The 13357-nt window shown below is 52.2% G+C and overlaps 6 protein-coding genes across 6 annotated transcripts; 3 read left to right on the top strand and 3 right to left on the bottom strand.

Moving 5' to 3' along the window:
* Positions 1-1325: 1325 nt before the first annotated feature.
* Positions 1326-2555, top strand: COCCADRAFT_84820 (uncharacterized protein; the record flags this gene model as incomplete). The annotated part of the gene is made up of 1 exon (XM_007709804.1): positions 1326-2555. One exon carries the CDS (start codon positions 1326-1328, stop codon positions 2553-2555), a length of 1230 nt encoding a protein of 409 aa, XP_007707994.1.
* A 2025-nt stretch (positions 2556-4580) lies between these two features.
* Positions 4581-4985, bottom strand: COCCADRAFT_1431 (uncharacterized protein; the record flags this gene model as incomplete). Its single annotated transcript, XM_007709724.1, has 1 exon — positions 4581-4985. One exon carries the CDS (start codon positions 4983-4985, stop codon positions 4581-4583), a length of 405 nt encoding a protein of 134 aa, XP_007707914.1.
* A 1200-nt stretch (positions 4986-6185) lies between these two features.
* COCCADRAFT_84870 (uncharacterized protein) lies at positions 6186-6395 on the top strand (the record flags this gene model as incomplete). The annotated part of the gene is made up of 1 exon (XM_007709805.1): positions 6186-6395. A coding segment is annotated over one exon (210 nt), but the record flags the coding sequence as incomplete, so codon positions are not given.
* Positions 6396-6666: 271 nt separating this feature from the next.
* COCCADRAFT_33088 (uncharacterized protein) lies at positions 6667-7562 on the top strand (the record flags this gene model as incomplete). The annotated part of the gene is made up of 2 exons (XM_007709764.1): positions 6667-6709; positions 6769-7562. The coding sequence occupies 2 exons, from the start codon at positions 6667-6669 to the stop codon at positions 7560-7562; spliced, it is 837 nt and encodes a 278-aa protein (XP_007707954.1).
* Positions 7563-7772: 210 nt separating this feature from the next.
* On the bottom strand, positions 7773-7925 carry COCCADRAFT_84814 (uncharacterized protein; the record flags this gene model as incomplete). The annotated part of the gene is made up of 1 exon (XM_007709806.1): positions 7773-7925. The coding sequence occupies one exon, from the start codon at positions 7923-7925 to the stop codon at positions 7773-7775; it is 153 nt and encodes a 50-aa protein (XP_007707996.1).
* A 260-nt stretch (positions 7926-8185) lies between these two features.
* Positions 8186-13218, bottom strand: COCCADRAFT_1433 (uncharacterized protein; the record flags this gene model as incomplete). The annotated part of the gene is made up of 5 exons (XM_007709725.1): positions 8186-9990; positions 11699-11968; positions 12019-12753; positions 12935-13124; positions 13189-13218. 5 exons carry the CDS (start codon positions 13216-13218, stop codon positions 8186-8188), a joined length of 3030 nt encoding a protein of 1009 aa, XP_007707915.1.
* Positions 13219-13357: the final 139 nt, after the last annotated feature.

Consider the following 13357-nt stretch of genomic DNA (forward strand, 5'->3'; position numbering starts at 1 on the left):
GATGATGAGGCCTCCAGGACACGCGCGCTTTGCTCCGCGCGGGCGCATGTCCCTAGGTAAGATATGACTTGGCCCCGAGCCATGGCAGCGGCGCAGACGGGTGAGGGTGGGCGACGTAAACGGCCGCGTATAACGTGTGGCAATGAGCCGTTGATGGCTGTGCAGCGTCCTTATCCACGTCTGACAGCCACCATCACCGCCTTACACGGTGGTAGTACGCGTCCCAGAAGGCGGAGGGTGTTGCCAAGCAATACCGCTCTTCGTGGACATGCACGCCCACGGTCCGATTGTCGGCTTCATTGGACCCTGCGAGTAGAGTAGCTGGTAGTTAGTGTAGAGCAGTACAGTAAGCGCTTCGACTCGACACTCTTGACGTGGGTCACGATACATATTCCATACTCTGCCCAGCTTTGTTCCTTTACACGGGTGCGCGCATGCTCCCTCTCCCACACACAAACCACACAAACAGCGGCAACGATGGCTGCAAGAAGAGTGGACCCTCGGGCACTACTCGAGACGACATCATGGCGGGCATACTGACAAGCAGCGCTAGACGGACGTGTACACGTGTACTGCCAACTTGACCGAGTCCTCTCTTCTGCCCAGCATTTGGAGTGGCAGCCGGAGTCTGCTGTAGCCACCACTTTGGCCACGCATGAGTCAGCCAAGATGCAGTCCCGTGTGTCTACATAGTCTTGTATGATGTTTGTACTACACCTACTTACACACACCATCAGGCACACGACTGAGTACCAAGTATGTAATATGCTGCCTGCCTGCCGATCGACCCCTCCACCATCTGTAGCCTAACTGTGACTGCACCTGCATCACTGTCTGCTCCATGACACACAGCCAGGCACCCAACCCTGCCAAAGGTACCCACTATCGATAGACAACCATTGCCTCATCCACGTTTGCAGCTCCCTCGACTCCCCGTATTCTGCAAATTTATCTTGGAAGACTCTGGTGCCTGGATACAGTACAAAGGTGCACGCTACTCTCTATATATGCAGTACTACTCTACAGAGGGCATCGCCGCACAAAGCAGGCACAGGCATCTGAGACCCGCTTCCTCGGCAGGCGATCATGCCCCAGCCTATGCGGCGGCCATGGCTTGGCTAGACGTCATTCCTCATGCGCATTCGCTCCAGCTGCGAGACACCTGTTGACAGCCACTCACAACCCTCTGGTCAAGTGCTAGCCCAAAGTATATGACCGCTACCATGGCCATTGCACCCCTTTGTCCCGTGCAACACCCTCTCCTCCTGACCTTTGAACCACCATAGCGATCCGCCGCCCCTCGTACAACCCCACCACCCTACAAAATGGCGCCTGAATCCGCTGCTGCAGTGGCCGGCCGTGCCCGCATGCGCGCTGAAGAAACCGAACAAGAGCGAATCACCAGAGAAAAATCAAACTTCGCCGCCTTTGAAGCAGACATGCCTAAGCTCGCCAACCGTTTCAGCTTCTCCCTCAAGGACAACCTCTCCTCCTACCTTGGCCGCAAGAACCCCTTCTACTCCCCAGTCAATTCAAAAACCGACTATGTCTGGATCCTCGACAACACCGCCTACCAGAATCGCCTCGGAAGGTGGAAGGCCGAGTTTGTCGCCTGCTACTTCGTCAAGGACAGCGGCAAGGACCTCTCCCAGATAGTCGCTTGGGTCAGCGAGAAGATTGGCCTTGCAGACGATGAGCAAGCCAGACGGACTGTCGCCACCAGGCTCCAGCCCTTTGCCGACCAGATCCTTCCCGCCCACTCGGTCGAGATTGATCTCTTGGGTTTGAACGCCAGACTGGGTCCTAGTGGTCGTGATGGCATCAGTGTCGACGAGCTGGCCATTCCCGGTAATGACTACAAAGACGGCCAAGTCACCAGCTTCAAGGCCGTCGACGCAACTGCAACTCCATTCAACATTACCTTTGCCAAGTCCAAGGGCTGGGCAGTCCTCTCTGACATCGACGACACCATCAAGAAGACGCTCACACCCTCGCCCACTGGTATCCTGACTACCACCTTCGCAGAGGAGCCAGAGCCCATCAAGGGAATGCCCGAGCTATACAAGCACATTGTACAAAAGCTCGACAACCCGCCCTTCTGGTATCTCTCCGCCTCACCCTACAACCTCTACCCCTTCCTCCGCAAATTTCGCGACCAGTACTACCCCAACGGCACCATGATCCTGCGCGACGCCAGCTGGATGAACCTCGCGGGCTTCCTCGCAAACCTGACCCAAGGTACCGAAGCCTACAAAGTCGATCGCATCGAGAAAGTCTACGGATGGTTCCCTAAGCGCAGATTCATCCTCATTGGCGATTCGACACAAACTGACCCGGAGTCGTACGGCGAGGCCTACCGCAAGTTTGGCAGCAAGTGGATTGGCGCTATCTACATTCGCAAGGTGACTGGTGTTGCGGAGATGGATGAGGGCTCTAAGAATAGCCCCGAGCGGTTCGAGAAGGCGTTCAAGGGAGTGCCCAAGGATCTTTGGTATGTTTTTGAGAATCCGCAGGAGTTGTATGCCAAGATTGATGCCCTGCCTGCTATTAAGTAGGCGGTGTGTGGATCTGAATTGCATTGTCTCGAGTCTTTTACAATTCAAGAAAGACGAGGGTGGAGGAGGAAGTCATGTTCGTTCCAGTCTTCATTTCATATGATACCACTTTTGGAGTTGGGAGGTTTAATGTGTTGCTTTGGGGTAAAGAATGGCGTTGCGGTATTAAATGCTTCTTCTCTTTTTATTTCCTTCTGTGATAATACAGCTGGTTACTACGATACTTCACTTCGCATGTATTCTTTCAACATTCACATCATTCACACACACACATCTGAAAAGGGGTTTTTTTCTTCACACGTTTGGCGTCTACGTCTCTTCAATATTATATATCTAGCTATGTAACGTGTGTAGTGCATTGAATCAACATACATCTGTGCCGCATCCACCAGCACTACCACCACTTTCTTCTTCCTTTCTTTGTCTCGTACCCACACGATATGAACCTTCATCTTTTCCACACTTTGGCATTGTCTAGATACTACTACGCGTAAACTATGACAAACAACCATGACTACAACCACGACTACAACCACGACTACAACCACGGCCCCGATTTACTAGCCATGTACACACTACTACTGCTCAGCATGGGGATATGCGGATATTGTTTCTTCCTAGGCACAGTCACAGTCCGCTTGTGGGTTTACAGGGGGAGTCTCGGACCTACGCCGAGGACGTGTTGAGGGAGTGTTTTAATCAGCAAAGGGGTAGTACACGGATGGGTCGGTGGTGACGCTTTTGGTGCGAGTAAGGAAGAAGAAGCAACCAGTGCTCTGCTACCCATCATCACACAATACACAGCACAAGCAGTAAGAAGTAGAAATGAGGGTTAAAGATTTATTTAAAGCTAGATGCTATGTATATATGAAAAGAGCGGCCGTTACAATTCATCAATCTACCACATGTTTACCTTTAATCATTACCGTCGAAACCCCCCCCCCTTCCTAGTCATTACGATGTAAGAAAATAAATGCTTAGGTGATTACTAGGAGAGATATAGATTGAGCAAAAAAAAGAGAAGAGCACACAAAACGACAAACCCCCCCATTATCCAGTTTCCCTCATGATTCGTTGACCAGAAATAAACGCATGGCTTCTTTCCCCCCTTTTTTCCTTCCCATGTTTTCCTCCTCCTCCTTCCCCCCTCGAAGCAGCGACGCTCAAACTCTATGCATATGCAACCCGCGAGCTGGTAGACTCGAGCAGGATGTCCAGACACCAGAGCGTGCATCGAGCTGCTTTTCTTCCTTTCCTTCCTTCCCTTCCTTCCATTCAATCCTTCCTTCATGTCCACCGCGCATGCGCAAATAGACGGAGTCCTAGGGCTGAGCAATAGTTGAACCAATCCCGACTTTCCTTGGCACCCGAGAAATCGCACTCCTTGATGAAAAGAGTTTCGAATCCCATTAGTACTCTTGTCTTAGGATCTGCTACGAGTCCGTACCCAGATGGTATCCCACGCCTCCGCCCTGGCTAAAAAAAAGTTCCCGAATCATGGGTGTTGTAATTTCTGATTGGGCAGAAAAAGAAATTAAAGTTTCTGAGTTGTTGAAAACTTGGGATGTCGTTCAAAGTATATGTTGTGTAGTGCTTTGTGCCAAACAGCGAAGCGAATCAGAGAAGAAGAAAAAAAACAAGAGCCGGTCGACTCAGGGGACAAAGAATTCCTTAGCGCTTAGATCCCTAAAGCGGATAGTAAAAAAGCAGTGGAGTCGTTGTTGTCGACGAGGGGGAGTGGATTATTGGGACCACGCATTAAGGGGGATATGCGGGTCGTGCCACGAGGGTCTAGACACATACACAAAAGGGACGACGTGTATGTATGTGTACAGGCGTGGTAACAACGAGGTGGTGCTCTCACCGCCTCTACCACCCCCACCCCCTGCGACCAGCCCATAAAAAAAGTGGGGTCGGGGAAGTGGCCATGGCCATGCGATGCACGAGAGTGGAGCAAAATAGGTCGTGGAATGCAGGTTCATACCTCCCCGGGGGCTTCTATGGTCCTTGTCCTGCTGTTTTTGTTCAAGGGTCCTCGTAGTCGTAGAAGCCGTCGAAGAGATCCGTGACGACCTTGAGCATGGGTTCCATCAGACACCGCTCATCCTCCGGTAAGCCACCAAAGATGCGGAGTCGCTGCGTCTCTAGCTCCAACTCTTGCTCCTGCTCCCGCTGGATTCGCAGGCGCATCTGCCATGCTGTGTAGGTTTGCTGCCAGTGGTTTGCTGGCACGTTGGCAAGCGGGCAGCCAGAGGGCTGGAAGCAAGAGCTTGTTGGCGAGAGAGTTGAAGAGGCGGTGCTGACAGACTCGCTCCGGATGTGGATTGGTGTCGTATTAATGTTCAGGTTGTTGGCATTAGGATTATTGTTGTTATTATTGCGGTTCCTGGGACGGCTTCTGGTTCGCTTTCTGTTGTGGCGTTTGCCCATTTCTTCTCCTTTTTTCGAGTCTTTTGTTGACGGTGGTAGTAGTAGAATATGGTAGGTGTAGTAGATGATGCTGAGATTGTGTAGAGTAGAGTAGTTGTTGTTGTTGTAGTAGTTGTAGTAGCAGTAAGGGGAGAGAGAGGCGGGGCGAAAAGCCGCAAAGGCGGCTAATAATCTCAGTAGAGACCGGCATAGAAGCAGGATGGTGTGCAAGACTTATATACACCGGCCATGATCACCTCATTCATGCAGGTACCCTACCCAGTCAGCCATGGCCGGGAGTAGTAGGCTGCAGGGTGACTCAGAGCCGCGCAGTGGTGTGACGGGGATCAGGAAGATGGTTACCAGCCAGCGAATGGCGGGCCGCTGTCACTGACGGGCCATCGCGTCATTGGTCAGCTGCCGCAGCCGAAGATCGGGCGTTGCAGGAGTCATGCCTGGTCCTGGGCCTGCACAACTCAGCGCTGTAAGGCTCTTCACCTCCTTCTTGCCCAAACAACTCATCACCAATCTCCCCAATTTGGTCTCCGTTTTTGCTTCTTCGCCTCAGGCCGCCGTGGCAGTAAGGCGATACTCTCTGTCTGCCTGCCTTGCGCCTCCGAGACACTGCCCCCCAAAAAAAACCGGTTTCGCTTGCGGCTGCGCAGTCACATAATCCAACGGCGAACTCATGACTGCAACAAAGCACCACATGACAGGAATAGCATCTCTTCAACACCGCCATGTGCCTGGCCAGCCCTGGCCATGACCACCCCCCGGATAGAAGGCGGTAGAAAATCTCAACATCCGCGCTCTGGCCGCCATGAGGTCGACCCCCGACGGGTAGGCGGCCTGCGTGGGCTGCCACATCACGATGTCGACCGCCATGTCACGCTGCCGCCCATGCTAGAACACAGGAACCGTTCCAAGGATCTTGACACCCAGTCTTCAACACAAACGTCCGGGGTGCTCACTTTTGTCCTGAGCCATCACTACGTCATGGATCCATTTTCCAAGTCAGCCAGCCTTGGGCTCCTGACAGAGTGCACCTCATGCGCCAGAAAGAAAAAAAGTTAGTAGGTATCAGGTTGAAGCTACGCTGCCTAGTCGCTGCCCTGTCGCTGCCAGCAGTATCATGCAAAAGGCAGATCATGCTAGCCCTTTTGGTCCAGTCGAGGGCGCGTCGGCCCGCCCAAGGCCATTGTAGACTCAGATGCGCTCACAGTCACGTGCTCGTTGCAAGTATACCCACTAGGACTTGGATTTTTTGTAAAGATGAAATCAGCAATAGTCAACGTCAGGCATATTCCTAGTCTAAGTAGTCGCCCTGTTCATGTAAGTTCATGTCGGAGTTCTCTGCATCTCTTTTTGCCGACATGCCGTCTGACCTACGGCTCTCCATGGACACCCCGATCCCAACACAGCACTAGCTAGACAAATGTCCACCACTCGAAACAATCAAAGGTTCCAGAAACGCGTAATCTTAGTCTTGATTCGCTTCCACTTATGTCACTTTTGTCTTGTTTCGGGTCTGCTGCGACGGTTTGGGCGGACTTGGCCTGCATCGCCGATAGTTGCTGCACCATCAGCTCAGCTGTAAGCGTTGGGGTGGGTGAATATTAAGTAGCCCATGTTTCCTTCTATCAGCCGCGTAAGACTATTTGGTCATATTCATGCTACTCAATTCAACGTGGCGCCTCCCATCATGACTTCCTCAACAAGAACCGTTCTGCTCAGCTTAGGTGTGTGTGTGTGCAATAGGTAGATCGATCTTCAATCCCTGGGCTGATTTTGATACTAGCAATAGCCACCACCATCGTGTCTGCCCAATTCGGACCTGGCCCTGGCGATAGATGGAGCCCTGGATCGAATAATGAATGGAGCTCTGGGTCATATGGAAGCGGGGGTGATGACGCCAACAGCGACTACGCTACTACACAATCTGGCAGTGATGGTGCAAATGGCGGTTTCGCAGACGCAGATTCAGAATCGCGTCGCAAAATCATCGCAGCACACGGTGTCCTCGCCGCCCTGGCCTTTGTCCTCTTCTTCCCCCTAGGCTCGATCATCATCCGCCTAGGCACTTTCCGTGGCCTCTGGATCGTACACGGCCTGTTCCAGCTCTTCGCCTACACCGTCTACCTCGCCGCCTTTGGCATCGGCGTGTGGATGATCAACGACATGCCCGTGAGCCTATTGGACAATTACCACCCCATCATCGGCATCATCGTCTTCGTCATGCTCTTCTTCCAGCCCATCCTCGGCTTCATCCACCACCTCCAGTACAAAAAGTATACTCGACGCACAGTATGGTCGCATTGCCATCTTTGGCTAGGACGCATACTCATCACCCTCGGCATGATCAATGGTGGTCTTGGCCTGTTGCTTGCATCGGGTGCACCTGCCTTCACGGGTATACCTGCTAGCCGTGGCCAGATGATTGCGTATGGCGTTGCTGCGGGCATTATGTGGGTGCTGTGGGTTGTCTCGGCCATCTATGGGGAGAGAAGGAGTGCATTGTCCAGAAAGGCGGCGCTGAATAAACAAGTGGGGATTGGAGAGCAGCCTAGATATGTTCCTCACAAGGGAGCTTATGCCTGAGTTGACTGAACTATACTCAGTCCTACTGTCTTTTCTCTTACTAAAGACGGTAAAAGATATCACGGTAATATCTGGATTTTTTTTTACGATTACGACACCTTACGTATAACTGCCTTGTAGCTTTGCACGCAAATAACGATTTCTTTGGTTGATTTCCTATGAGAATCTTCAACATACGTTGCTAAACACGATGCATTTTCTTTGTCTCTTTCATTTCTCTCTCTCAAAAAAACATGCAATTGTGACCTCTGAAGTGCAATAGCATTGACAAAAGCAATAGAAAAAAATGACATCAACAACATGGCCATTCGTAAACCAACCATGACAGCCAAATTCCTCAGACTGGGAAACCTTTCCCCCCATCCCTCATGACACAAACGTATCTACAGTACAACAACCCACGTGCCAAAACCAATGCGAAACCCCAAGTTCAAGGACAACAAAAAAAAGGAAAAGCCATCAGTCTCGAATGCAAAAAAAAAATTGTCAAAAAACCCCCTCCCACCAACCCATACCATCTATACAACGCCCATTCCAACCATGCTAAACCCCATCTAATCCCCATTTTAACCTCCCCCACCCTTTACCTACCCACCTACCTAAACCAATCCGCCTCAATCCCCTCAAAACCAATAACTCTCCCCGGACCGACTAACTTCAAACAAACACCCCAAGCCCTTGCCCTGTTCCTGCAACGCCACCTCGCCTTGGCGCAACTCACTCAGAATCGTGTCGCCGACGAGCGGCCCATCTGCAAACGTATCTTTGACGTGTATAATGACGACTTTGAGGCCCTTGAGCGGTGAGTCAAAGGCCGCGGAGAGCATGGCGCGGCTGTGTTCTGCTGAGACGCTTGTGAGGTTCATGGCTGCGGGGGCGGAAGGGTGGGAGGAGGCGTGAGGGCCAGTGGCAGCAGCGTTGGGTTCGTTACTACTATTGCCGTTGGGGTCTGGTGCGAATGCTGCGGGGTTCGGAGTGTGCGTTCCCGTGTCGCCTCTTGAGGCGGGGAAGTCTGATAGCGCTTCGTCGTCCGTCTGGGGATTGACTGCTGAGATGGGGGAATCGATACCTTTGCCGACGCCCATGTAGTTGATTCTGGGTTTGCGTGCGTCTGGAGATGCGAGGCTGTCGAGTTGCAACGGACCGCTTGCTCGTTTTCGCTTCTTTTTCATGCGTAGCTCTTCTTTGCCTCGTTCGTGTGCTCTTTTCTTCTCTCGTACCATCTCGGCGAGGACAATGAGCTCTTCTAGCAAGTGGCGAGGCGCCAAATGCCCGAAGAGGACTGCGTCGCCTCGTGCGTTGGTATATGACACTTCGATGAATATTCCCCTCAGGATGCCTGCGGCTATTTTAGGAGCGGCTTCGCTCCATATCTGAGCATTACGTGGGGTGAGAGATAAAGAGTCTGGCTCTACGTCGCCAAAGATGAGAATCTCACGTTTGGGCGTTGTAAGTGTAGATTCTGCACGGATGAAGTAGGCTGTTGAATCAATGACACACTCGTCTCTGATTGACTGTTGTGGTTGCACGACCGTCATGCCACTGGCTCGTCGGCTTAGTTCGGTACCTCCGTTAAGACTTGGTGTGCCTGGAGTACTGTGCATTGCACCAGGTATGCTCATAGAACGGCCGTCATGCCCATCTACTTGTTGAGCACCTGGTGTCTCCAGGAGGTTGATAGTTGAACCGCGATGCACGTGGCCCGCTCCTTGCATGCAGTGTCCATGGCTTACTTTAAACCCTTTGACACCAAGACCATCGCAAACTTCGATATAACCTCTTGAGCTTCCTTCGCCTAGTGCAATATTCCCACCCTCTGCAAGCCTCTGGAAAGTCACAAGGCCAACCCCGCCATCTTCATCTGTGAGATTGGGCCAAATGATGTTGTTGAAGATATGGGTTTTGATAGCGTTGACTGTAAAGGGCAATGCAGCTAAACGCTTTGGTCGCGACGTATTATGGAAAGCTGCTGTGTTTATCACAAAGCCCGAGAGATGGTCTAAATGTGGATGCGTGATGAGGTACGTCGACACATGCTCTCTCATAATGTGCAGCGCATTCGCCCTAGCACTCTGGCAAGGAAACGGTAGTCCAGCAAAAGAACCCTTCTCTAGTGTCGTTATGGTAACCGACATCTCACTCTCCGACATGGGTGTATGGACGTCGGATTCATCATCCGAAGGCGTAACATGCGTCGTGCCCGGGGATGGGGAATCGGTCTGGTCAGCAGTAGCGGCACCATTACTGTTTCGAGGATTTTGTAGAGGCGGGTCTGGGTCAGAGACGAGCGGAAAGTCTTTCGCCAGAATGTTGGTGATGGATGCAAGATGAGATCCTGCGTCTACAGCAATGACCGAGTTTTTCGCCCAATTTGTGGCTGTTGAACGTACAAGAAAACCAGTGACATTGTCTTCGCTTGGTCCACCGCCTGAGCCCTGTTGATGTCAGTCTTGATCTGGACGAAACGCTTCTATCGTGAGTGCCGTCTTTTCGTGAACCCAAATCCCGAACCAGAAGCACGGTGCCGATACACGAGGAACCACGGATGTTTCCTGAACTGACTCACCAAACAGATTACCTGAATCGCAGGTTCATTAGAGTGCCCGGAAGACCTCCGAACCACCCTTCCATCATCTTCTCTCATACCCACAGTGATGACGCGTCTCTCGCAACCTTCTTCCGCTCCCCTTTTCAGTAAAAAAGATTGTGCCGTCTGGATTTCGTAGCTCTTACACGGCTATTAATCCCAAACCTCGGCTTCAAGATGCCCACACGGTCGAACTTCCTCTTAATGCTCTAGCTCCGATAGGTGAACGGTAGCGTTTCAACCAAGAAACAAGATGCCAACCGAAGATTTTGTTGGAGTCGCTTCAGATTCCCGTGACGTGTTATCGATGAGTTTCTGGTGGTTCTGTTGGAGCATGCGGATGCAAATAATTTCGTTTTTTTTCTTTCTTCTCGTTGCGATTGTGGGTGACTTATTGAAGCGCAGCAGCAATCCTTGAAGGCCGGAGTCTGGGTCCTGATCGCGGCGCTTTATCGTGCAATTGTGTGACAATTGTTGCACTGCGTGGTGACCGGCCGCACAAGTCGCTAGTAACTGGTGCCGGGAGGGGAAGTCTGACAACAGCTCTTACACAGCCTATCTTCTCAACAGCCGGATGGTACCTTTAACCCTTGTCCCTGTAGTTTTAGTAGCTACTGTCAAACACGCCCAGCTCTTTTCTCAAGGGGGGTGCTGCGAGTAAAAATGAACAAGTCGAAGAACGACTGGCCGGGTGAAGATTGCCAGCTCAAGCGCAACAGGGAGTGGGAAGGACAAAAACCACGACAGTCTTGGGATGCCCTGCGATGTGGTTTGGTGATCACCGACCAAGCCGTGTTTATCGCCGCGAAAAGGACCGCAGGGTGGCTATAGAGGACTGGGGTAACGACAACGCGTCGCCCTCAAGATTAGCCGTCGTGTAAGAATGTCGATAGCGCGAGATGTGTACGCAGCGATTATCGGCAGTACAAAGCAGGTGTCATGGTCCTCGGACTTGAGAGCGGACTCGAAGGCACAAAGACATGCATGTGTCTATGCGCCTGCGCCGTTCTTTCCAGCCTTCCTTTGGCGGTTGGCCCGGGTTATTCGCTCCTTGTTCGCCCTCAACCAATCGCTCGCGGTCCCAAGCCAAGCCACAGAAGCTGGCCCCGCCCTTGTCGAGCCCAGATCTGGGGATGTGAACGCCTGAAAGATCTAGGCGTGGTGACGGAATGTAAGATACACATCATGTTTAGCGATTGCCGTCTCGATGCAAGGTGAGACATGTCAAGGAATTTAAGTGGGGAATTCCCCAGGTCCAGCCAGGATGTCGACAGCAGCAGTGACTAGGGAACCACTTTCACAATGCACATCACGTGATGAAGGGTCAATGTTTGTGTTGGGTATCATGAACTTTCTTTGTGCAGCATTTTTTCTTCAGCCTCTTCCGGGCCGTGGCAGTAGTGCTGATCTACCAAGGGCTGCCCAGCGTGATCTCATGAATCCTCATCCGTCATCCCATCTATACCCATGCCAGGTTCGTAAATCATCCGCATCATAAATCAAAGCAAAACCTCACAAACATAGCGAAGCATTTACTTGAAGACCTTACCGTCGGCCCACTCCATGGTCTTGCCGTTGACGGTGATGGGCTTGTCCCATGCCCACTGGTCGTTGACGAACTCACGGTCTTCCTCCTTGGTGGGGTCGAGCTTGGTGAACTCGTAGCTCTCGAAGTCGGGAGCGACATCGAAAGCGGGGAGAGCCTCCTGACCGCGGACAAGGAAGGCTCCGGTGACAACGGAGTCGTTGGACTGGCCGTATACAGAGCAAGCTCCGAAGAGGTACTTGCGGCTGGCCTCAAGGCGAGCGAAGAAACCACCTATGCAGCGTTAGCATTAGTGCAAAGATGAAATGCACGGATACACTTACCAATCAAGTTGGAGGTCATGAAGGTGAGGGTCAGCTCATCGTTGTACTTGTAGTCGACCTTGTATAGGGAGTACTCCTCGAAGTTGGCGTTCTCCCAGAACCAGGGGAGGGCAACCTCGCGGGTCTCCTCGTTGGAGTACTTGCGCTTCCAGTCGTCAAGAACGAAGGTGGCCCTTGGCAGAGCCTCGAGAGGGTGCTTAGCCTTGGGCTTAGGGGCCTCCTCCTCCTCCTCAGGCTCCTCAGCCTTGGGCTTGGGGGCGGCCTTGGGCTGCTCCTTCTTCTTCTCGCCACCCTCCTTCTTGGGTGCGACGTTCTTCAAGGCCTCGGTGATGAACTCGAGCTTGGGGGCAACAGCTGAGTAGCTGGCCTGGTTGTAGACGGTCTCGTACCAACGGGTAACGTTGGGGTTGGAGTCACGCCACTGCTTGTCGAAGAAGTACTGGAAGCCACGGGCAATGATGCTGGTGGCAAAGATATCGGCAAGAGTCAGACGCTCACCGACAAGGTAGGTGTGTGTGAGAAGGTGCTCCTCGATGACGTGGATGGCCTTGAGGGCGGCCTTCTGGGAGTCCTCGACGTTCTTCTTGTTGTAAGGGTCGCGACCGAGGATAGGGCGGAACCAGCCGCCGAGAGGAGGGAGGACCTCAGTGTTGGCAAAGGACATCCATCGCAGGATGGTGGCGTAGTCCTGCTTGGTCTTACCAAGAAGGCTGGTCTTCTCGTTTTGCGAAGCAACTGCAGGACGTCAGCTCTGAGTCACCACCAAGACAAGAAGCAGTTAAACAGAAACAGAGTTGCAAGCGTAAATCAGAATAGTAAAGTTCTCAACAATAGTTTTCAGACAGGGATAACTGAATGATAAACATTCCACATCATTTTGTGCAGATAGGGGGCAAACAAGCGGGGTAGCACTTACGGTAGACAGCGATGGCCATGCACTCAGTGAGGACGAAGCCGTCAGCGCCCTCGAAGGTAGGGACCTTGCCGAGCTTGTTGATCTTCAGGTAGTCGGTAGAGACACCCTTTGCAGGCTCGGTGTCGACAAACTCAATGTCGAGGCCATTCTCCTTCGCGACGGCCAGGAGAGAGGTCGTGCGTGGGTTGCCCTGTCGAAGTCGTGTTAGCACTCGTTGCGACGCATTCTGGTGTCGCAGCTGATAAAACACGTACCGAGTAGCTGTAGAGCTTTCCGAAAGACATGATTGCAGACTTGACCGTAGTTGAGCAAAACAATCAGTGTGAAGAAGCGGATGTGGAAGAAAAAAAAGGCTGGTTGAAATGAGCGCGGGGCTATGGCCCTCGCAGAAATCTGTGTCTGTGCACAGACGGTAATTTTAGT

The sequence above is a fragment of the Bipolaris zeicola genome (assembly GCF_000523435.1).
Source record: "Bipolaris zeicola 26-R-13 unplaced genomic scaffold scaffold_11, whole genome shotgun sequence".
Lineage (NCBI taxonomy): Eukaryota > Fungi > Ascomycota > Dothideomycetes > Pleosporales > Pleosporaceae > Bipolaris > Bipolaris zeicola.